General features: G+C 49.5%; 1 protein-coding gene across 1 annotated transcript in view; it reads left to right on the top strand.

The window, feature by feature from the left end:
- Nucleotides 1–24,075, top strand: part of KMT2A (lysine methyltransferase 2A) — a 47,592-nt gene that overhangs the window by 5,785 nt on the left and 17,732 nt on the right. The window contains exons 2-21 of the mRNA XM_074927484.1: nt 5,668–5,737; nt 6,925–9,593; nt 10,837–11,014; nt 11,400–11,634; nt 12,926–12,990; nt 13,774–14,145; nt 14,770–14,843; nt 15,433–15,561; nt 16,421–16,534; nt 17,678–17,824; nt 17,991–18,086; nt 18,887–19,007; nt 19,775–19,888; nt 20,228–20,412; nt 20,945–21,118; nt 21,902–22,012; nt 22,261–22,334; nt 22,831–23,024; nt 23,408–23,514; nt 23,658–23,795. Of these exons, the coding sequence (XP_074783585.1) occupies nt 5,668–5,737; nt 6,925–9,593; nt 10,837–11,014; nt 11,400–11,634; nt 12,926–12,990; nt 13,774–14,145; nt 14,770–14,843; nt 15,433–15,561; nt 16,421–16,534; nt 17,678–17,824; nt 17,991–18,086; nt 18,887–19,007; nt 19,775–19,888; nt 20,228–20,412; nt 20,945–21,118; nt 21,902–22,012; nt 22,261–22,334; nt 22,831–23,024; nt 23,408–23,514; nt 23,658–23,795 (5,367 nt within the window). The remainder of the gene's footprint in view (nt 1–5,667; nt 5,738–6,924; nt 9,594–10,836; nt 11,015–11,399; nt 11,635–12,925; nt 12,991–13,773; nt 14,146–14,769; nt 14,844–15,432; nt 15,562–16,420; nt 16,535–17,677; nt 17,825–17,990; nt 18,087–18,886; nt 19,008–19,774; nt 19,889–20,227; nt 20,413–20,944; nt 21,119–21,901; nt 22,013–22,260; nt 22,335–22,830; nt 23,025–23,407; nt 23,515–23,657; nt 23,796–24,075) is intronic.

Here is a 24,075-nt window from a genome sequence, read left to right as displayed (position 1 = left end):
ACTTGTTGCAACCAGAATGAGAGTGTTTCAGGTGCTCTAAAAAGCATCTCTCTTTGTTCAGACTGGAAGTTGTAAATCAAAGCTTCTCATCCAGGACAGCACCGGGGCTCTGCAGACAGCAGGGACCGGTTGTGTTCTGTTAGCAGGTGGTACTGTAAGGTTGCCTGTTGTGCTGCCTACCCCCGAACACCAGATATTCTCATTTTTCCTCCAGCAAGGTGGGAAGAGCGATCTGTGCTCTCGGTCACACAGTCAGAACAGGCGTGCTCTGCGCTTGAGCCCCGTAAAGAGCAGCTTGCTCTGTCTGATTCTAAAATGAGGTGTTGTCCGAGGGCCTCGAGAAGCTATGTCTCGATCACAGTTGTGGTGTTGTGGTTGATTGCTGAGGGTCCAGCTGCAGCGCAGTTGCAGGGGTGCACCTTGATCTGGTGGTTCTGTGTGGGTGTTGTCATGTGGAGGGGACCCAGCCAAGAGCTGTTTGGAGCTCTCGGGACGTGTTGTGCAGATGGCGCTGTTCGGAGGTGAGGCCCTGGCAGAGTCTGGGCATCGTTCCCCATCGGAGCTTTCGTCTAATTAAAGCATGAAGGGAGGAGTGGACCCTCAGCCAAGTCAGTACGTAGCTGTGACCCCGAGCACTCCGCCACTTATTAGCGACGTTGCATTGCACACGGTCGCTCGGGAAGCATCTCCCTGACCTCCCAGCTGACTCCGCTCCCAACATGAGCGCGGAACGCGTCCAGCGTTTATCTTGGGGTTACTTGTTGCCAGCCTCCAAGGATGTTTACTCTGCTGAAAGAAGAGGAATCTGTTAGATATTGTGCCATAGTTACTAAGCGGACTTCTGAATGAGCTTCTAAAAATAGCTTATCTCTCTCCAAGAAGGTGAGGTGCTGTATAGTCAGGGCCACAACCAAGATGGTGAATGGGAAGAGAAGTAAAGCATTGTTTGGATGACTCTTGTAAAATGAAATCAACCTTTTCAACCAGCTGCGTTGCTGGTTTAGTGCTTCTGACAGCTTGGATGACAGTCCTGTGCAGCTTCGTGGATCTGTGGTGGCACAGGTGATCCTGTTGTTCCACAGAGAGGGATCAGAACATCCATCAGTACCTGCTGGGTAGTTTCTCATTTGAAGGCAGATTTTCCTCCGAGATCTGTAGTCAGAAATTCTTTGAAAAGTAATTTTGCTCAAGAAGGTTGTAATAGAGCTTGGCTTGCAACTCTCCTGTTCCTGTAGTAGCTGGGCTGCTTCAGGAGAAGCTCCGAGGTTTCAGCCCATGGAGGTGGCGTGTTGTTGGAGTAGGAGATGTACGTGGCAGCTCTGCCGCCCGTCGAGAGATCGCTCTTTGCCGGCTTGCTTGGGCTTCACGCCTTGCACATGAGGCCAGCCTTCCCTCAGCCTTTTATTTATAATCCCGAGTGACCTTTTTTGTGTTGCATTATTCTTTCTCAGGTAAATGAGGTCACGTTCAGAATCATTATGGTTTTTAATCACTCTCCATCTGTCGTGCTTTATAGTCACTTCTGAAAAACTGGAGGGCGGCTGTGCCTGCTTAATTTGCCTTAAAACTGTGTTTTGTTGTATGATGGCTGACTGGGATGACTTAGCCTGGCAGATGCACATTGGTACTTGTGGCCATCTCGATCTTCTCTGATAAGTTCCAAGGCTGCTTTCTCAGGTGGTGAGAAGGAGCACTGGGAGGTCACCAGTACACTCACAAATGTCACCAGGCAGACATGAGTGGCATATTGGTCATGCTGCTTGTAGGCGTAAACGAAGCCAAAGTGATCGCTTTGTGGAGGGAGCCTTTTCACCAGAGGCGCTTTGATGAGTCTGGTTGGTAGGAAACAAGAAAAAATGGTCATTCCCAAGATAATGGGCCAAAGCCAGAACTGACGTATCTCATTGGGAAAGGAAGGTAACAGAGCTCGCTTTAAAAATAGTGCAGGTTCCAGTTGTGGGTTATGGCAGGCAATTGTCAAAAATACAGAAAGTACCGATTTAGTGGCCACAGGTGAAAGAATAATGGTTGTAAGACTGGAATGGCGAAATGAAGGGAACGTTTGTAGCAGCCTCGTGAACATGGGGCCGGGTGCAAGTCAAGGCTGTTGGTTGTGTTTGGTTATTTGCTTCGTGGCCCCAGCCCCGGGTGTTGGCAGAGGAGGTGCATTGTCAGGGTGGTTTGGTGGGCATTTGGGGTTCCTCCCACAGAAATCACACGTTGCTTCCTCATCTCTCCGACCGTATAGAAATCCTCTGGGCCAGGCAGCGGGGAAGCAGGTCTGAGCAAACCCCGTTGGGGCGGTGAAAGTCGTGTTCCTCTTTCTGCTCGCAAAGAGCACAGAGGTGGAGGGGGGCTGAAGCGCGAGGAGGCCACGCGGCGGGTTGTGTCTGTCGTCAGGCCAGCTTGGCTCTGGCAGGAGAGCGGTCAGCGGGGAACATGCTCCCAGCCTCTGCTGCTGGCACCTCAGAGTGCCAGCCTGTTGAGGCACAACTTCAGATGCCTGTCCTCTGTTCCTGAGCTCTCACTGCACCCAGTGAGCCGCTCGGCACCTTCGGTGTTACACGTCAGGTTGTTTGCAACTGCACGAGACTGTTTTCACTGTTAGGTACAGCTTGCTTTGTTACTGGAGGTTTGCAGGCGCTGCCCAACAGCGGGTCTCTCATACACGTGTAAGCTGAGTGCCAGTACCTGGTATTTTACATTCCACTGAACAAACCTACTTGCCTCTCTGGGCAGGGATGGTCTCTTAATTCAATCTTGTAAATAAATCTTTGTGTCTGCTACTCTTCCTGAAAGTAGTTTGTTTGTTTCCTTAGTGTTTTAAGTGGTCTGTGGGAACGTGGGTAGTCCTCAGAGGCGCGTACGTTGCCGCTGCCATTGGGAGGGCTCTAGGTACGCTTCTCAGGCTGCAACAGTGTGGGTCTAGGGCACAGCCCTGAGCTGCCCCTTGCTTGAAGCCCTGGGCAGCTGTTTATTTACAGCGGAAGACCTGGAAATGAATGGGTTTAGGGAAAGAAATCACCGCTGTCTTTTTTTCACCAAGCAGTCTGTAGGATTCTCCCATAAAGGGGCTGTATAGATGCCTTAGGGGTCTCCTGCTTGCGGCAGGCAGTTTTGTTTCCTTGAGGGAGATGTGCTCATATGCACAAAAGTCGGTGTTATTTGGCCTTTCTCCGTGCTCTCTGCCCACGTGATGGTGTGTTTGAGAAGCTGCAGATCTCAATTTCTGGTAGGCTGACAAAGATGAAATCGCGTGGGGTGAGCAGCTGCTCCCTTGGCATTTCCGAGCCTGGCTGTTCCGTTGTTGTTCCCATTGTTGCCCTGCTTGTGATCTCGGCGTTCGGACCGTCTGGCCCGAAGCACTCTCTGGACGGCCTCTCCCTCGGAGGGTGCCGGGGCCCCTCTCCCCGGGCACGCATCGCTGCCAGGGCCGTGCCCGCGCACGGTGTTGACATCTCGCAGCATGCCCACGTGCTCGGGGAGTGCCAGGCCAGTGTGACAGGCCCTCGCTCCGCGGCACGGGCAGCCAGGCGCTTCCTGCAGCCTTTCCTGCTCTGCCTTCGCTGCTGTGGGATTAAAGTTGAGAAGCCGTAGCTTTTCCCTTTTAGGGAAAGCTCTTGGGGGGGGTTCTGCGTGATGCAAGGTTCCTCGGGTAGAAACAATGCATTTTGGCATACTTTTATTTCTTTTACATTGCTTTATTGTTGCTCTTTCCGGTTTTCTTGGCATCTGCAACTTGCTGCAACTGCAAGGAGCAGATAGGCAGCAGGGCCGTGGGGAAGGGCAGGACTGTCCCCTTCTCCAGCTGCCTGCACTGATAATCGCTCACAGCGATCGTGAACTGCAGCCTGAGCTCACACGTGTTGCATTTGACTCACTAAAACGTTATCTGTGCTGAAAACTTGAATGGCCTTCTGTTCGGAGTACTTGCTCTGTTCGCACTGTTTAATGCCACACAGAAAATTTTGAGAAATAATTTGCCCTAAGCCTTGCTGCTTTTTCACATCACAACTTTCTTGTAGACGTGACTATGGGTCTTTAAAGCTAAACTGTGGTAGCTGAGACTTTCTTCGTGGTCTGTCCTGTAAATAGATGAATTAGAAATTTCATGTGAAAGCACAAGGTGGAAAAAGACTCTGTTTTGACAAAGTCTTTTATCAGGCCTAAGCTACATCAGGAAATGGTGTTATTTCTTCGCACAGCTTACCTTCTCCCATCCACAGTCTTGCACCTTTTTACTTTCAGGGTCCTGTCCTTGTAGGGTTTGCTCTTCTCAAAGCTCTGTGCAGACTCAAACCGTTACAGAAGCAGCACAGGTACCTTCAAGCGTGCTGCAGCATCACCCAGCAGTTTAAAGAAGCAAGTGACAAGCGACACCTGTTTTCAAAGTCCAGAGGAAACTTAAGACTGGCAAACATAAATACTTCAGGTGAAATTGGGCTAGGAAAGCTGGAGCAACATAAAAATAAAAACGTGACACGAAGTTTGGTGGCAGATGGATGATGGATGTTTTTGCATACTCCCCAAAAAACCTCTTAATGTGAACAGGGGTGCCTTTAATGTCATGCCTCTGTCAGAGGGAGAAGCTTTGCAGTGCAAGACATGTTTTCATCTCGTACAGACAAAAGCTGAAGTGAAAAAAAACCAAACCAACAACAAAAGCCATGTTTATTATAATCAAGAGTCAAGTCCTTGACGTTCCATGATGTTACCTTTGTGGCTACTGGTTTTGTTACTCTTTGAAAGGTAACAGTTAGTAAAGGCTGAGGTCCCTTAGCAAGAAATGCTTTTTTGGTGGTGACTGCTTTGGGAATCGTGGGAGAGGAAACAACCTTTGGTGCCTGGGAGAGAAAGCTTGTTTTGCCGCCTCACCAGCCTGTGGTGATCCTGGATCCACAGTCCCAGGCTGTGTGAGTGATGCCTGCCTCATAGGGGTGACCCTGTGTCCACATCAGGAGCTTTCGTCTGCTTTAGCTTGCTCCCTAGCCCAGCTGGGAGTTTGTTGTGTGATGGAGCTGATGGGTGGGCTTCATCTGAAGGCAGACCAATCTCTAGAGGGTCCAAAAAGGCCCTGAAATCGTGCGTTTCCCTTCCGGGGGCTGTAAGCGCCGCTGTTGGCCCCGCAGGAGTGGGTGGCAGAGCCTCCCTCGGGGACCCTGTCAGGAGGGGACTGGAGCGAGTCCTGCCGTCTTGTTCCACCCCTCAGGCGAATCACAGACCTCGGGTGCTTCTGCTCCTCCAGAGAGGCTTTCACCTGGGTTTGGAGGAAGTTAGGCTGCATCTGTACTAGGAGAGCAAAGATGGAAACGCTTCTTGTGCCGGTTTGTGTCTCTAGGGTCATTGGAAGGGCAGCTCGTGTAGACCTTTGTGGTTTGATAGGAGCGGCAGATTTTATGCGTTAAGGGTTTGTTTCCTTATATACTTGTCCTTTGTTTCTCCATAACTCTTTCTGATCGTTCCATAGCTGTAAATTATAGCGGCTTTATATGTATATATGATATAAAAGTTGTGTTTCCTTTTTGGCTATTGTTTACTAGAACAAATGCTGGGATGTTACTTATGGAGGGAAAATCCTCTAGAGTCCTTCCACACTTTGGTCACAGTGAAGTTCGTTTTGATGTTAATATCCATGTCTTCAAATTTCCATCTGTTTTCTCATTGCAGGATGAGCAGTTTTTAGGTTTCGGTTCAGATGAAGAAGTCAAAGTACGAAGTCCCACTAGGTCCCCCACAGGTACGTGTGGATTGGATGTTGACTGCGTGTTCTCCTTTGTGATGGTTTTGCTGTGCCTCTCCTGTTTGCTCCACCAAATCTCAATCACCACAAATGCCACCCCAGTCTTTGGATTCGACTCGGTTAGTTTTGGACTCTTTACATCTGATTTGCTACAGAACAGGGAAACTTTGAGTAAACGAGTTACGCTGATGAAACCAGTATTGGAAACCTTCATGTTAGTGCTTTGGAGAGGCAATTATTTTAACAGTAAGCATCGGAAACTGGTTTGAATATTTCAGTATCTTTCACTTTCTTGGAAACAAAACAAATACAGAGCACTTGAGGCTAAGCTGTAGCTAAGTTGTTGCATTCTTAGCTTTCAAGATGTAGAATCAAATCGTGACAGGACTGCCAGCACATGAGTTCAGCTTTGATTTTAGAACCTCACCAGTAAATGCTCTCACCGCAGCCCTGTGCTCGCGCAGCGCTCAGCTCTGCTTGGCCCTGCCCGCGCGTTCTGCGTGGAAAGCCGCGCTCACGGGGCGTTCCGGGGAGGAAGGCCGTGCTCTTGTGCACACCCAGAGCTGGGGTGGCTGGGGTCGGTGGGTGTGTGCTGAGACGCGCTGCTGGAGGTGAGTAGTCATGTCTTGCGCGTCTGCTTGATGGCTCCCAGTGCAGCACCAAATGCTAACTGTGTTTCAAAGCTAAAACCAGGTTTTTTTAGTAAATTACCTGCTATCAACCTCTCCCTGTACCCTGTTTTTGCCTTAATGACCTGGCCCTCAGATGGATAGTACTGTAGAAAAAAGATTTTTTTTTTTTTTTCCTTTCAGCTAGCTGTGGTCTGCTTAAAAAAAAAAAAGTCTGAATGTGTTTGACGGGTGGCACACGCCCTTAAGAATTATTGTTCCTTCTCAACATTCAGTTGATAGTGGGTTTGCGCCATTACAGACATAGTTGTTGTGAAGAGGCAAGCTTGTGTTTGAAAGACAAAGATCCCATTCATATTTTGCATGGGAGAAGAGGCTTGTTGGGAAGGTACTCTTTCCACGCATTGATAAAACTGTGGTTTTACTTGTTGATTAACTGAAACGCCTTGGCGACTTGTGACTGACACTGAGTAAATACTTGTGTGACCTGGGTGATGCTGATCCGGCACTCGGGGAGATTTAATGTGTGCTCTGCATTCTCTACTTCCCTCTCAGTTAAATCTAGTCCACGGAAACCTCGCGGGAGGCCCCGGAGCAGTTCTGACCGAAGTTCAGCTGTACTGTCAGACTCCTCGTCAGTGTGTTCTCCCTCGAGCAAGTCTGAAACCACATCCATGGAGAAAGTAAAGAAGAAGGAGTTGAAGAGCGGGGAAAAAAGACGAGGAAGACCTCCAGCACTTACGAGCGTGAAGTTCAAATTGTCACAAGTAAAGGATGCGTCAGACATTCAGAAGGGCAGCAAAGAAGAAAAAGAGAGCCTGAAAAAAATCAAAAGGTCACCATCTACTACGTTTCAGCAAGCAACTAAAATCAAGAAACTAAGAACTAGTAAGCTCTCCCCACTGAAATCTAAATTTAAGCCGGGGGCAAAACTTCAGATTGGGAGGAAGAGCGTTCAGATCGTGCGCAGGAGAGGCAGGCCGCCATCCTCTGAACGTTTAAAGACTTCCTCGAGCTTAGTCATCAACTCACAGCTGGAGAAACCCCAAAGGATTCGCAAAGAAAAGGATGGCACACCCCCCCTTACAAAAGAAGAGAAGACCGCGGTCAGACAGAGTCCACGCAGGATTAAGCCTGTTAGGATTATACCTTCCACCAAAAGGACGGATGCCACGATTGCGAAGCAGCTCTTGCAGAGGGCTAAAAAGGGGGCGCAAAAAAAGATTGAGAAAGAGGCGGCCAAACTGCAGGGCAGGAAGGGGAGAACCCAGCTCAAAAATATCCGGCAGTTCATCATGCCGGTTGTGAGTGCTATCTCGTCACGGATTATTAAAACACCCAAACGGTTCATCGAGGATGAGGACTATGATCCTCCTATTAAAATATCCAGGCTGGAGTCCACGCCGAACAGCAGGTTCAGCGCTACATCTTGTGGCTCTAGTGAAAAGTCCAGCGCCGCTTCTCAGCATTCGTCCCAGATGTCTTCAGACTCCTCGCGGTCCAGTAGCCCCAGCGTGGACACGTCTACGGACTCCCAGGCCTCCGAGGAGATGCAGACGCTTTCCGAGGAGCGAAGCAATACTCCAGAAGTTCACACGCCGCTGCCCGTTTCTCAGTCCCCGGAAAACGATAACGGTGATCGGAGAAACAGAAGATTTTCGATAACGGAAAGAAGTTTTGGCCAGAGGACTGCTAAAAAGCTGTCGGCCTTACCCAGTGTGCCGCAGCAGCAGGCCTCCTCCTCTCCTCCTCCCCCTTTGCTCACTCCCCCACCGCCGCTGCAGCCGGCTTCCAGCATCTCGGACCATACCCCGTGGCTGATGCCTCCCACCATACCGTTAGCCTCGCCCTTTCTTCCCACCTCGGCCGCACCCATGCAAGAGAAACGCAAGTCGATCCTGCGAGAGCCGACGTTTAGGTGGACCTCCCTGAAGCATTCCCGGTCGGAACCACAGTACTTCTCATCAGCAAAGTATGCCAAAGAGGGTCTTATTCGCAAGCCGATCTTTGATAACTTCAGACCCCCGCCGCTGACGCCGGAGGACGTCGGCTTCGCGCCCGGCTTCTCCACACCCGGCGCGACCGCTCCGGCGCGTCTGTTCTCCCTTCACTCCGGAACAAGGTTTGATATGCACAAGAGGAGTCCGCTGCTGAGGGCGCCCAGGTTCACGCCGAGCGAGGCCCACTCCAGGATCTTCGAGTCCGTAACTCTGCCCTCGTCGGTCGGTCGCGCCGCCACGGGGACCTCTGCGACGGGCGTCTCCTCGCGGAAGCGGAAGAGGAGAGTGTTCAGCCCCATCCGATCGGAACCCAGATCTCCCTCGCACTCCATGAGGACGAGAAGCGGGAGGCTTAGTACCTCTGACCTGACGACTCTCACCCCGCAGTCTTCTGTCTCCTCCTCATTAACTAGCATTTCTGTTAGTTCTCTTGCCACTAGTGCCTTAAATTCAACTTTTACTTTTCCTTCCCATTCCCTCACGCAGTCTGGGGAATCAGCAGAAAGAAGCCAGAGACCGAGGAAGCAGGCCAGCACTCCGGCAGAGCCCTTCTCGTCTGGTAGCCCTACTCCTCTCTTCCCCTGGTTCACATCAAGTCCCCAGACGGAGAGAGGCAGAAACAAGGACAGGGCAGCAGAGGAGCTCTCCAAAGATAAAGACGCTGACAAAAGCCTGGAGAAGGACAAGAGCAGAGAGAAAGACAGAGAGAGAGAGAAGGAGAACAAACGGGAGTCACGGAAAGAGAAAAGGAGAAAAGGGTCCGAAATTCAGAGCAGCTCTGCTTTGTTTCCTGTAGGTAAAATGCCCAAAGAAAAAATTGTCAGCGAAGACATTGCAGCGTCGTTGTCTGCCAAAAAAACTGCTGGGCGGAAGAAGTCGGCAGCGATCGATCCCGCGGCAGACACTTCCAGCGCTGCGCTGGTGGAGACGGCAGCCATCAAAACCAAAACGTCCAAGAAAGGCAGAGGCGGTTTAGACAAGTCGGATCTGGACCTCAGCCCCGCCGTGCCGTCTCTGGAGAAGGAAAAAGCCCTGCGTCTTTCTGCCCCTTCATCAAGCACTGTTAAACATTCCGCTTCCTCTATCAGCTCTATGCTGGCTCAAGCAGACAAACTGCCGATGACTGACAAGAGGGTGGCCAGTCTTCTGAAAAAGGCAAAAGCCCAGCTGTACAAGATCGAGAAGAGCAAGTCCCTCAAACAAGCGGATCAGCCAAAAGCACAGGTATTCCTTTTTCCAAGTTTTTTTTCTTTGGCTAGAGCACATCTGACTTTGAACTTGCGCTGAAAGTCAGGAGTAGCTTTCGTATCCTAAGCGTGAAGAATTAACGTGCCGAGCTAAGCAGCTGTTAGCGCAACAGATGGCAAACGATCCAAAAACGAGAAGCCCTGGGCAGAAGCTGAGGGGGAGAGGGAGCTGCTGTGTAGTCAGCTCAGGGGGGAGCTGCGTGCGTTTTTAGAGATCAGCACGGCGTAGCTGCTCATTAGGTTGCTCTGAATAAATCTCAGCTAAGTGATCGTCTGGAGCAGTTGTACGCGCTCTTAAAAGCACGACGCCAGCAAACTGCAGAGGTCTGTCCTGGCCTCGATGTGTCTCGCAGGCCCTTCTCGAGCGCAAAGCTGGCTTCTGAAGAGAGGGTCAGCCTCTTTTTAACTGTGCGGGGTGATCTGTCACTTACGGGCAGAATTAAAAACCGCTGGGATTTGCATCTGACCGGGGGACTGCTTCCTGCCACTTTCTTTTCTTCCTGCTCCCACCCCAAAACCACCCTTTCTGCAGTCCTCTTTACCTACCAGAAAGGCAGGTGGCACACACTTCCAGAGGGCGCTTCCTTTTGATTTAAACTGTGACTTTCTGTAGTGGTACTAGTGTTGAAAATCAGCAGCACATATTTGAAATAGAAAAGTCTCCTGTTTTTGTCTCTGAAATGACGAAGCATGTGCTTCTGTACGGCTGGCCTGGCGTGGAAGGAGCCCGGGCCCTCACAATTACCTGTTTGGGGGAGTTCTTTTAGTAGGAGATACTTCAGAATCCTGTGGTGAAAACGTGCATGGAAATGCTGCATTTCTTTTAGCACCTCAGTAATACGAACGCCCCTTGTTTCAAGGCCAGCCGCCACAAAGCTCTTGCACAGCTGGATCAGTTAGCACCGAACGCCAGCCTAATCCCCCCTGACTCTGAGTCTGGGATAGAAGCACCTTCGAAACGTGGCTTCATCAGCGAGTTGGCTTCCCAGTACGCAGAAACTTTCCATGTCATTCCAAATCAGTAAAACCTCTTCTTTTGAGTTTATCCTCTTGGATAACTGGGATGGAGAGTCTTTATTTTTAGTCCAATTTGTACAAAGTGCAAGCTAAGATAGAATTTAACTCTTTTTAGATTGTTTAGTAGCTTCTGTTACCTGTTTCCCGGCCTCGTTTGGTACCTTTCTTAGGAATGCTGTCTGTTCTCATGTTCCGAAATCTAGGGACAAGAGAGCGACTCATCAGAAACGTCAGTCCGAGGACCACGAATAAAACATGTTTGCAGGAGAGCCGCTGTCGCGCTGGGCCGCAAGCGAGCCGTGTTTCCTGATGACATGCCCACTCTGAGTGCCTTACCGTGGGAAGAGCGGGAGAAGATACTGTCTTCCATGGGGAATGATGGTGAGTGAAGAGTTTCGTGTTTCATCTGCGGACTCGTACGCAGTCAGCTTCTTTGAGTGCTTCAAATGAGCCATTAGCCAGGGAAAGTATGTCAGACAGCTCCAGGCTGTCCGATGCGGTGCCACTCAGACAGACTTAATCCTTTTAACCACTGGCAATTGTCAGAAATACGCGTTCTGCGCTAAACTTCGGCTCCGCTGAGGGGTGTGTGGACATACAGATGCGTCCAGGTCTGTGCAGTGGCGCGTACGCACGCACTCACACAGCCCTTGCGTGGCTCTGCCACTGAGCTCACGCGTAATGGAGTAAATTCCATCAGTGAATTAGATGCTCCCGAAGCATTCTGTGACATCAGTGAATTCATGTTAGAAATGTTTTTTGGTAGATAAGTCATCGATAGCTGGCTCAGAAGAGGCTGAACCTCTGGCTCCACCGATCAAGCCAATTAAGCCAGTTACCAGAAACAAGGCACAGCAAGAGCCGCCGGTGAAGAAGGGCCGGCGCTCGCGGCGCTGTGGGCAGTGCTCGGGCTGTCAGGTTCCAGAGGACTGTGGTGTCTGTACTAACTGTCTTGACAAACCCAAGTTTGGCGGGCGCAACATAAAGAAGCAGTGCTGCAAGTAAGTGTGAGAATCTGTTCAGCTAAGCCCTGCGCTGCGTGGGGTGAGCGCACCCGCGCTCCGGGGCGGGGATGAGCGGCCCTGCCCTGTAGCACAGGCTTTGGGGGAGTTGGCCCTGGGCTAAGGCTGCAGTGCAGCAGGAGATTGCGAACAGATACAGAGTCAAGGCAGAGGTTCGAGGGGAGCCTGTTAGGGGCTCTTTGCCTCAGGTTCACTTCTGGTTTATCCTCCCCGATTTGATGAAACTGGCGCAGTGCTGGAAAGCGTTTGGTGTGAGACCAGTAGCTTTCATCAGGCACTGTGGGTGTTTGCAAGGAAGGCAACGTATGCAGAAGTATTTAGCACTTCTCCCAAATTGCATTTCGGAAGAGCTTGTGTTCTCAAGATGATGTTTATCTGGTGTATGTACACTTGAGACAACAAAGATGTCTCTGGATGTCCTGAAGAAGTAGCACTTTTCCTTGATTTTTCCTCTCGTTTTTTATACATAACACTTAGCCCAAACCTTTCGCTTTTTTCAATTGCTGCATTAAATTGATTTTACCAGACTAGATAATCTGTCTGAAAAGGCAGCAACTGAAGTGGCACCAATAAAGATTGTTGTGGTATGAAAGCTATTTATAAAGCGTAGCTGTGAGAATTGCTGGGTAGTGCTCATCTGTGTGAAAACACTCTGCAGACTACAATCTGTAAGTAGTCTCGCTTTTCACAGCTTTGCCCAGGCCTCGGGCTGGGTTTCAAAACCACGGGCCCTGCTACAAGAATGAAGGCAGAAACGAAGCCTAGCCCAACTTCTCAAAGACATCATGTGCTACGCATAAGAGAAATAGGAAATAAAGCTGAACGCTTAAAAAAAGGCTTGGTCACCGAATCCGATCCCACGCTGAGAGTAGCTATTTTTGTCTGAGGTGGCCTCCGTTTGGGTTATGTAAAACCTACAGCTGAGAGTTCGATGTGGTTTCTTCGAGCTCTTGGAAGTATTTTGATGCTTCTCGAATCTCAAGAAATGGAATTGATGGGGGTTTACAGTGAAGCAGTGTTGTTACATAAGCAGTTTTAGTGACCTCAAAATTGTGTTGAGAGTGTGCAAAACCAAAAAGAAAATACAAAGAAAAATAAGTTTACATACCTCTGAAGAAGGCAGGGTAGGGGTGGGGGGAAAGACTGCTTGGAGAAAGGTAGCAGGTGCATTGATAATGTTTCTTCCAATTTTTCATGATGAATGTTTACAGGCTGCCCTCTTAATGTCTGCATTTTCCTTCTGATTTCTCGACCTGTTCTTTCTTTGTAGAATGAGGAAATGTCAGAACCTCCAGTGGATGCCTTCAAAAGCGTATCTCCAGAAGCAAGCTAAAGGTAGGCCCAAAGACTTGGTTGGAGCATAGCACAAGAGGACACTTTCATCTCTTAAATTTTGCTTTTTCTGCTGCCGTCGCGGCTACACTGAGCTTCTAGAAGGTTAGTCTGCAGCCAGACGTGGACAGGGAGCCTGACTGCTCTGCTGCTGCCAGGTGAACATCGCAGGCAAGGTGCCAGCAGAGGCAGGTCCGTGCCCCGAGCGGCTGCTGCCTCTTTCAGCACCGGAGTTGGTGTTTTTCCTGCCGTTGGAAGGGGGCTGCTGCTGACGGCTGCTCAGTCTCCCCTCAGCCCCTCAGGGGAAGCATTTCTCAGAGGTTTGCCTGCTCTTGAGGGACACAGGACCTCCTGAGTCTCTTGGAGCTTCCTTCTTTCTGACATCTGGCTGAAGTTCAGCCCCTGCCTTCTCGGGGCTGGGCCTCTGGAGGGCTGCGCGCGGGTGTGACAGCGCTCAGGGGGCTGCCCCCAGCTCCCTGAACTGTGCCACGCAGTCCGCTTTCTCCTTTGCACAGCTAAGCTCTGAACCCGCTTTACTACAGAAGGCGTTTGCCTCCTGCTCTGTCAGAATAGAGGCCCAAGAACACAGATTGTGATGTGAGCCACACGTGTTAATTTTACCGACAAAACACTTTATTTTTTTCAAGTACTGTTTTGTCTTTTTTACAACAGAATGACAAAATCATTGCATCAAAGTGTCTTGTTTCCTTGCTGTAAAAAAGCAGCAAATCATTTGACGTCACACTGTTTTGTCTGTGTTGCTTTATTGTTGCTTCTTCTTCCTAGCTGCAAAAAAGAAAGAGAAGAAGTCAAAGACAAATGAAAAGAAAGAAAGCCATTCTGGAAAGAACCAGTTGGACTCTGGACAGAAGCAAACTCCTCAGACTGTGGTATCGCGAGAAGACAACGCCGTGAAGAAGAGCAGTGAGCCTGCCCGTAAGCCCGCTGAGGAAAAGCATGAGGATGGGAATTCCTTCATTCCAGTGTCGGAGCCCAAACAGGTCCCTGCCTCTGGTACCAGAAAGACTGGCAAGCAGATGTCCCAGCCAGCGCAGCCCCCTCCTTCTCAGCCACCGAGCTCAGGACCTTTGAAAAAAGAAGCACCTAAAGTCGCCACTTCTGAGCCTAAGAAAAAGCAGACTCCCCAGCCAGAAATAGGTAAATGGGACTGTTTATCCTCAATATGCTTGAGTCACATTAAGTAACAGTATTAGTGCCGCTAAAAGCTGTTAGATTTTAAAAGGCATAAATGCTTTTTGATCTGGTGAAGTTACAGCAGATTATTCTGGAAATTTTGTGTAGAACTGGCTTCCTTTTTACCGAACTACAGTGTATGTTGAGACAGGGAGAGAGATGGCCATCTTCGCTGTGACTTTCAGTCACGTAGTCTTGGCAGTCTTGAAGTGTATTTTCAATGTTGTTAAGTCTGTCGGCTGTGTCTGAATGGACAACGAGAAGGATGCAGTCTTTTACTACTAAACCATAGTCTGCTCTTGCACGTAGTAGAGAATAGCACGAGCAGTGGCCCGCGAGGCAGCTCCGGGACTTCTGTGGCTTTGCACCCAGAACACTTCTGATTTTTAGCAGAACAGACTCTCCTGGTCATGTCATGCCTCCAGGAGACTGCTCAAGTCGTGGTTGGTGAGGTGCAGTCACAGAAGAAGCTGGAAAAATTCTAGTCTAAAATTCATCACACGTTACTCAGCTGATTTTTTTTCCATTTATTCTCTACAGGTGGCTGTTAGTTACTTGAAATACTCATAATCTTTCCCCCCTTCCTAGGCACAGAACAAAGCAAACAGAAAAAAATTGCTCCCCGTCCAACTTTCCCTGTGAAACAGAAACCAAAAGAAAAGGTGAATACTGTTTTTTGTACAGTCAGTAAATTTCAAGAACCTGGAACTTCTGTCTGTCTAGAAAGTAGAACTGTATTATTTAACCCGTTTGCAGATATTTTTTTTGTTGTACGTAAAGAAGTTGGGTTTTCCCCTGTGTCAGTGTGTGGCTACCAGAGTACCTGGCATATGCCTGAGAGTCGGTTCAGATGTTAACTTGTGCTCTGAGACCTGAGTGTTGTGGGATGGAGGTTGTTTTTTCCACCAAAAATGGAACTACCTTCATCTCAGAAACAACTCCCTTATGGGGAGAAAAAAAAAAAAAATTTAAATCTGAGAGAGTTGCCCCATTGCAGGAAAATCAAAAGCAGCATTGTGATGAGAGAGAACCACGTGTCGTTAGAGGAAAATGCAGCAAATGGAATTAGAAACGTTAATTGCGCGCGGAGCGCTCTTAAGTGGTGGTTTGCAGAACGGTTACTGTCTTGCAGCTTCTACACACGCGTGAATTCTGCGGTGGTGTGGTGGTTTTGTCTGTGCACTTAATATAATGACTGGTAAGCGTTAACGTTTGGGGTTGGGATTAACACAGGCTCCTTTACTTGACCAGGAAAAGCCCCCTCCTATAAGCAAGCCAGAGAGCAGCACGCTGAATTTGCTCAGCACTCTGACTAACGGAAGCAGTTCCAAGCAAAAGCCACCTACAGATGGAGTCCACAGAATCCGGGTGGATTTCAAGGTAGAGGACAAAATGTTTTAAGTATTTGAATGTTGCCTGGCTCTAGACACTGGAACTAGAGTCCCTGGAGAGTGCTGGCAGTGACTCCTGAGCTTGGGTGTCTGGTGCCGTTCAGAGAGAGCTGCAAATAGGAGCCTTCATGACAAGTCCCTCGGTTGATATTTAGAAGCTTGTTATGCCTTTTTTTTCTTATAATTAGAGTACTGGATGAAGAGACACTTAAAGCTTTAAAACCTTAACTGTCAATGTGTGAGGATGAGCAAGAATTTGAGGTTTATGAAGAATTATTCCATTAAGATGGAACTATAAAACCTTACCACAACTTGAGCCAACAAGATTTGGGGAAAATGTTAGTAACCTGTCATTCACAACATCTGGGGTATATTCGGGATTTTAAAATGATAAATCATGTACTTTTTTGAACAACAGTGTGGAAATAATAAAAATTAATATTTTCCTAATAATTTTTCAGTCCATCTATAAGTGTTGATACTGGAGATTATAGTGAGATCTGACGAGTGTTTTATACGAATATGGAGCTTTAATAAAGTACGATTCTTCTGAAATTTCACTTTCAGTAATAATTGCGCAATCATGAAGACCTTTGTCTCGTTCCTTAGGCTTGCTTTCCATAGAGGGAAGGCGAGCGTGTTGTTGAGCCCTCTTGGCCGGAACAGCGCTGAGATGTGACTGTTCCATAGAGGCTGTAACGTAGACCGAGGCAGAAGTCGCAGTGGTTTCAGTTTGAGCCCACGTAATCGCAGGCACAGACTCCGTAGAGCCGCAGTCAGTGTGAGCACTTTGTACTGATGTTGTCTTGCCTTATTCTGCATGGTGACGTATCCTTTTGTACTTTCAGGAGGACTGTGAAGTGGAGAATGTTTGGGAGATGGGTGGGTTAGGCATCGTCACCTCGGTACCTATTACTCCCAGGGTGGTCTGTTTTCTCTGTGCCAGCAGTGGACATGTGGAGGTAAAGCATTGTGTTCTGCTGTTGATACTTAGTTACAGCACCGTGTTGTTACAGAAGTAAATAAATAAACACTATTGTGACCTTAATCCCGAAGAAACTAAAATAATACCTGTAAATCCATCCTTGCTAAAATTTGTCCCAAGATGCTGAAACACAAGGTCTTTAAAATCAGTTTGGAAACTTCTGCGGTGCTTACGTGGAGGTGAACTGTGTTAGATGTAAAGAATGTGCCTAGGAGAGCACCCGCATCTCCCCATATTTGGAATCCCTCATCTGCTGTCAAGCAGGGGCTTTGCTTTCTCTTAACCCGAAATAAGAAGGGCTGCCTGATAACGTTAAAGGGCTGTAGGCAGTGTTGACTTTCCCAGGTACGTCTGTATCTGCCGAGAGCTGCAAACCCTTCCTGAAACGTGACTGGGAAGATTCAGGGGCTGCATAAAGAGCTGCATTCGGGCTTAAGATGTGCTAAATGCATTTTCTGGGTATAGAAAGGTGTTTTCTCAACACCCTCAGAGCAGCTGTCCTGGGACGGTGATGCTGGCGCTCTAAAAGGCTTGGGCATGAGTGAGCGAGCAGTGCTGGGGCAGAGGGGCTTCAGTTCCGCCCGTGGGCATCGGTTCGCTCGAGGACTGTGCAGGTGGCTGGGGCACGGCGCCATCCCCTTTGCACTCAGGTTGCTCAAGGGGCCAAACGAGCCTTCTGCCCGCTGCGCGCCCGCGGCGCTCGTGCCCCGAGGACAGTCCCTTTTGTGGTGTGACCGAGGGAGCTTTCACATGGCCGCCGGAGCTGTGGAGGCAGAGGTGTCTCTCTTGGCTTCGTGTGTCCCTTCCTTCTGCACTGAGTGTTTCTCCCAGTGCGGGTGGCTTGTGTTCCCGCGCGGGAGGGGGATGCTGGGGCACCCTGTAGGCCTCTGCCAGCGCTCAGAACAGGCAGATAACTGGTCCCCGCGTGCTGCCAGACGCCTAGCTGGGGCAGAGGGGCACGGCTCTGGGCTCTCTGAAGTACGCACACAGCTGTGCCAGTAGAAGCCCTTGTTCTGTCGGCTGTAAAGTGGAATTTGAAGTAGTTCAGAGCGGGCGGGGGCTTGTTCGGGACTGCGGTGCAGCTTCTGAGTCGCTAAAACCCCACTCTCCCCCCTTGCAGTTTGTGTACTGTCAGGTCTGCTGTGAGCCCTTCCACAAGTTCTGCTTGGAGGAGAGCGAGCGGCCCCTGGAGGACCAGCTGGAGAACTGGTGCTGCCGCCGCTGCAAGTTCTGCCACGTCTGTGGGAGACAGCACCAGGCCACCAAGGTACCGCCACCACCACGCTCCCCGCCGCCCTGCGCGCCCCGGCACCAGCGCCGCCCTGCGCAGGGGACAGCGCGCTCGCGGCGCTTCCTCTTGCCCCCGAACCGGCCAGGGCTTTGCGTCCCCTCGGAGGTCTCTGTTCCAATGATTCTTCCCCTTGTTCTTGTAGCAGTTGCTGGAGTGTAACAAGTGCCGAAACAGCTATCACCCTGAGTGCCTGGGCCCAAACTACCCAACCAAACCCACCAAGAAAAAGAAAGTTTGGGTGAGGGATTTTGATTTCTTTTGTGGGCAGTTCACTGCTTGAGTGGTCGTAACGCCGCAGGCCAGAGCTCTGTCATTTACTTGCTCTGAAGCCTTCTAAGGGAGGGTGCCCCTTGCCTTGGCAGGTACATTGGGAAATAGATAATGAGGTGGGTTCTTGATAAGGTTCTGAACAAGCAGGATTTTAAAGGGGTGACACCTTTCTTTAGTTGTATTAATTCTTCTGAGGGTAATCCCAGCCGATGGAAGAAGCTCTTCAGAACAGGAGCATTTTCTTTGTTAACAGACTTACCAGTCAATATTGGTGTTGAGAGACAATTTGGCTTAATGCACTATTTTGTGTCTTCCTGTTTCTTGTTCTAAACAAGCACAAAAGATTTCCCTGTAGCATATTTGGTCCTAATAGTCTTTAGGTGTTTTCTACTGCAGTACCCTCAGAGTTGGTGAACTGTTAAAGTAAGACTCCAGATTTTAGATCAGAAGAAATGCCACAACTATATATGCTGTTGCTTTATGCAAAGGGAAGGGTGATGTTTCCTCCAGTGTAAATATGAAGGACAGAACAACTACGCTGTGATTTATTTTCATGCTTTTTCTTGTCACGTTATCACCATTTTACCATAAAGGGAGGGAGCTCTTAATCTTTTAGTGAAAATTTTGGTATTTGAAACTCCTCATTCTGTTGTATAAACTTTCTGCAGTCATTAAATACTCAAAACTATGAAATGTCTGGTTAGGACTAGGGCACAGAAACCACTGGCTGAAAGCCAATAACTCTTGCCAAACACGTTCCTTTTCCAGATATGTACCAAATGTGTTCGCTGCAAGAGCTGTGGATCAACGACGCCAGGCAAAGGCTGGGATGCGCAGTGGTCACATGACTTCTCGCTGTGTCATGATTGTGCCAAACTCTTCGCTAAAGGTACATAAAGTTGTGATTCTTCCCAGCAGGAGCCTCTTCAGGTGCTCGGGTTTGGATTAGTCAGCGTAGAGCGGGCAGAGGGCCCGCGGGGCGGGTGGGCTCCTCACGGCGGGAGCGAGAGCCGCTGTCAAGTCAAGGTGAAGGCCCGTGTAGTCATTTCTGCAGCAGAGCTGGGTCCTCAGAGGTTACAGTGGCAAACAGAAATCGTCGCTGGTTTATGGTCTGCAGAGTTTGAGCCTTCCAGGATGTAGACACCACACCGCATAAATCGATCCTTACACACCCGTTGGCCCAGGGTTTCAAGTAGCAGTAGACAAAAAGACATTTTAAAGGAATCCTGACTTAAAAGTCACAAAATTCCTATTGTAAAATGGTCGTTCCTTCTTGCACTGGTTGCTGTATGTGACGCGTTTGAATCTAAGAGGGGCGCTCTGAGGGAAAAGAATGTCAGGATAGAAAATCTTGCCTGCTTGACCTGACTGCTTGCCTGTAGGTCATCTTGGTCCTTTTGTTTTACTCATTAAAGCTAATTCAGTGGAGTGTTTTGTTAGTCTCGCCTCCCCCAAAAGATGCATGCCCAGAAATGGAATTCTAGAGTGGTCTTCCAGGCAGGTTATTTTTTTGGCAGTGGTGTAAAAGTTGATGTAACTGTAGTGGCAGCTTACGGCCGGGGGGCGGTTCAAGAGCTGCTTTCTTAGCACACCAGTAAGTAACCACCTGGCCTTTGAGGTGTGTGCAGTGTGGGTAAAAATCCCATTTGTCTGCAGGAAATTTCTGTCCTCTCTGTGACAAATGCTATGACGATGACGACTATGAAAGCAAGATGATGCAGTGTGGGAAATGCGACCGCTGGGTGCACTCCAAATGTGAAAACCTTTCTGGTAAGGCAGATCCTATTGTCTCCTCGGTACTGAGGAACGCAGGGCAGCAGGCAGGTTTGGACCTTTCTGCTGGAGCGTTTTGTTAACACCCTCACCTGTTGTGACCTACCTCCAGAATAGCTGTACAACGGTCACAGGTGACCCAGTGCCGATACCAGGGATACCCTGAAGGCCTAGGACCGGCCTCAAGTGCAGCGTCGCTCTGTTAGTTGCACCAGGCGCTTTTGTTAGGAGAAGAGTGTTTCAGTCAGGAAGTGCAGAGTAGGGGCTCTTCCCCTACGTCCATCCTTCGGTAACGTAGTTCCGATTGTGACTTCATTTATTTTTTTTTGTCTTCAGATGAAATGTATGAGATACTCTCTAACTTGCCTGAGAGTGTAGCCTACACCTGCATTAACTGCACGGAGCAGCATCCTGCAGAGTGGCGTCTGGCACTGGAGAAGGAGCTGCAGGTTTCCTTGAAGCAGGTTTTAACAGCCCTGCTGAACTCCAGAACCACCAGCCACCTGCTGCGGTACCGACAGGTGAGCCGGGCCTGGCGTCCTGTTAACGTGTCCTGGCCTGAAGTGTTGGTGTTGCTGCGTCTTTGCCGTGCTTAGAACAACACGTGCTGTGATTTTTGGTTTTGTTCTTCCATTCATTCCTATGGAAACAAAGAAGTGGGTATCTATGATACGACTTGTGAGGCTAAAAGAAAAAGTAGGGCAAACTTCTTCAAGGAATGGGGGGATTTAGCTCCGTGAAGGTGCTTTTTTGACAGAAGAACAGGACCTTAGCCTTGAAATACATATTCAGAAATAAGACTTCTGAAAAATGAGTTTGATCCTTATAGCTGATGGGCCTCCTCTGCTGTGTCCCTTACAGCTCAGCAGCAGAAACTGGTGAAGATCTTTTCATTTTTGTCCCTGCCTTTTGGGCAGGAATTCAGAACCTGAGTGTCCTTTCTTGCACATTAGCGAGAATCTCTGGGCCAATAAATGTGCATGGGAGTATATGACGAGTAGCAGCCAGGCTTCAATAGCAGATGTTCCTCTGTCTCGTTGCTGATGTTAACAGGCAGCAAAACCGCCTGATTTAAATCCCGAGACGGAAGAGAGCATCCCCTCCAGAAGCTCTCCTGAAGGTCCCGATCCTCCTGTCCTAACAGAAGTCAGTAAACAGGAGGAGCAGCAACCGCTGGATCTGGAAGGAGTGAAAAGAAAAATGGATCAAGGAGGTTACACTTCTGTGGTATGTCAAAGTTTCAGTGTTCTGCTCTGATAATAGATCCTCTGAGTTGCTTTGTAACCCGTGGTGTTTATAACTGAGCGTGCTTAAGCCTTTTCTTTATGAACAGAGAAACAGGTTAACGTGCTGCTAAAAATAATTCTGGCTGGCACTCGTGTTACTGTTGGCCCAAAGACATGTAATTTATGGTGGTGTGTGGCGCCCTTTAACCAGCAGCAGCACTTGTGTAAAACCCCTTGCTGGGGACAGGACAGGTCGTCCTTCCTCTGCAGATTCCAGCTGAAGGCCTGGCCGGGTAACGCAGGGGTAGTTACCTGGAAACAGATCGTCCCTGTGCGGAGGGATGACCTCTGCAGGGGTCTTTCACGCCGAATGCTGACCTCCACTGGGTCAGTTCTCTTGGTGTTTTCTTTGCCTTTTCCTCTTTTTTCCCTGCAGAGCCTGTGATCCTGCAGGAGACTGCACCTTGCAAAGTGCCGGTCAGACGCGCTGTTGCCAGGTTTTGGCCCAGCCCTTGTGAGGCTGGTGGCTTAGCCGATGTGGTCGGTCAGCCGTTGGCTCCTGGTAGAAGGGGGAGTTGTGGTGCGGCAGCTCTGCCAGCTGGTTTGCAAATGTGCGGGGCTGCTTGGTTCTTTACAGGCAAATTCTTTTTCTGCTTGTAAGTCGATGCTCTGAGTCAGTCTTCTAGTCATCTGGGTGCTCAATTGATGCCTTAAAAAATTAGTGGATGGTGTAGCTGTACAAGAGACAATCCCGTTAACATGAAATTTTGCGGCTTTCTTACAGTTGGATTTTAGCGATGATATCGTGAAGATAATTCAAGCAGCCATTAACTCCGACGGAGGGCAGCCAGAAGTCAAGAAGGCCAATAGCATGGTCAAGTCCTTCTTTATTCGGGTGAGCCGGACTACAGTTATTTTGAAATCTGCTTGGTGTTATACCACTGCTTGTTGCTGTTGGAACCCAACGAGCCGTTGTGTTCACTATTGCTTGAGTATTTCCAGGAATGAAATAATACGTTGTCAGAGTTGTTGATGTTAATGAAAATTTTACTAGTTGTGCGTTTGCAGTAGTTCTTGGCTGAATGTCTTTGAATTTTTGGGTACATTGTATAACATTTCTAATGGAGTGTTGTTTTCCTTCAGCAAATGGAGCGTGTTTTTCCATGGTTCAGTGTAAAAAAGTCCAGATTTTGGGAGCCAAATAAAGTAACAAGCAAGTAAGTAATTGTTCTGTGTCCGACTGCGGCACCCTGTGGTTTGCCAGCTGTCCAAGCAAAAAGTATCAAGAGAGCCTGTTTGTGGGGCTGAGTTTTCTGTTTTTCTTTCTTTTGGTTTTTATTTTTGAATTTTTTTTTTACAAGTTAAACAATAATCCCATTCCCAGGTCTTGTGTACACTTCCTTGTTCTAAAGCAGAGCAACCAAAAACCTTGTTTAGAACTTGGTATAATGTGTGTTGGCCGGTCAGTCCTGTCCTTCCTTCCGCCTCCTCCTCCTCACCCCCATTCGCTGTGGCCCTTCTGCATCCGTTACCCTCCACAGAGATGGCCACATTTCAAACCGTATCGTGTGAGTGATGGGTCGTGGCCTTTGCTGGGGGCGTGTGGGGCTGTAGGTGGCGGAAGGCGTGTTCCTGCGTCCCAGTGCTGCTGGAGAGGGCATGAGCCTCTCTGGTGCAGTCAGGTCTGACCACGGACTCCTTGTTGCGTTTCAGCAGTGGTATGTTGCCAAACGCGGTGCTGCCCCCTTCGCTTGACCATAATTATGCTCAGTGGCAGGAGCGTGAAGAGAACAACCGCACCGAACAACCCCCTCTGATGAAGAAAATCATTCCAGCTCCAAAACCCAAAGGGCCTGGGGAGCCGGATTCACCAACTCCTCTACATCCTCCTACACCACCTATCTCTAGTAAGAAACCAGATCGTGGCACTATTGGTCCCAAACCCTGAGGGCTTCATTCCACACCTCCTGGTAGTAAAGAGGGCAGTGTTAGTTCTGTGCATGGCTGGAGAATTTTGGAAACCTCTGTGGCCTGAAATCATGCAGAGGCTGTTACATCTGGGCTGTTTCTGAGCTGAGCTTGGGCCCAGAGGGATGTTTTCCCCCGCCCCTTTTCCCCCAGAGCAAGGGCTGCCTAGAGGCTGGTGGGTGCTGCTCCTTCCCTTACAAGCTGAATACTCCCAGCTGCTGCTGGGCTCTGCTGCCCTGTTCTCCTCCTGATGGTCTTTCCGGGTGAATTTCTGCCTCCCTGACTTTCAAGCATAAACAGCGTTGTCTCCCTTTACGATCAGGCTCTGACAGAAGTAGAGAGGATAGTCCTGAACTGAACCCCCCTCCGGATGTGGAAGACAACAGGCAGTGCGCGTTGTGCCTGAAGTACGGTGACGACAGTGCTAACGTGAGTATCCGCCGCGCGCCCGCGGGGACGGCGGCTGGCCGAGGCCCTGCTGTGCCTTTGCTGCTGCAAGGAGGCTGGATGTGTTCTGTGCTTTGTGGTGTCTGGTAGAACCTTTGAAAAGGATGTTTCCTTCCCTCCTTCAGGACGCTGGACGTCTTCTCTACATTGGCCAGAACGAGTGGACGCATGTGAACTGTGCTTTATGGTCAGCGGAAGTATTTGAAGATGATGACGGTTCTCTCAAAAACGTGCACATGGCTGTGATCAGGGGGAAGCAGCTGGTGGGTATCAGTGGAGGATGCTCTGGTGTGCAGAGAGCCCAACAGGAGCCCTGCTGAAAGATTCCTCATGTGTGTCTGTCTCGTTTTCAGCTGGGGTTGATTTTCTCCCGGCAGCCTTTTGGGTGTAGGCTGGGAAGGGTGTTGGTGACAGACCCATGTTTCGGCTGTTGCTAAGCGGTGGTCAGGGACTCTTCAGCGTCTCAGAGTGCCCCGCCAGCGAGCAGGCTGCGGGCTCAGGGAGCTGGGGGGAGCCGACCCGGACTGGCCAGGGGGATGTCCC

The sequence above is a fragment of the Athene noctua genome, chromosome 26, assembly GCF_965140245.1.
Source record: "Athene noctua chromosome 26, bAthNoc1.hap1.1, whole genome shotgun sequence".
Lineage (NCBI taxonomy): Eukaryota > Metazoa > Chordata > Aves > Strigiformes > Strigidae > Athene > Athene noctua.
This window is presented reverse-complemented; position numbering and strand designations above follow the sequence as displayed.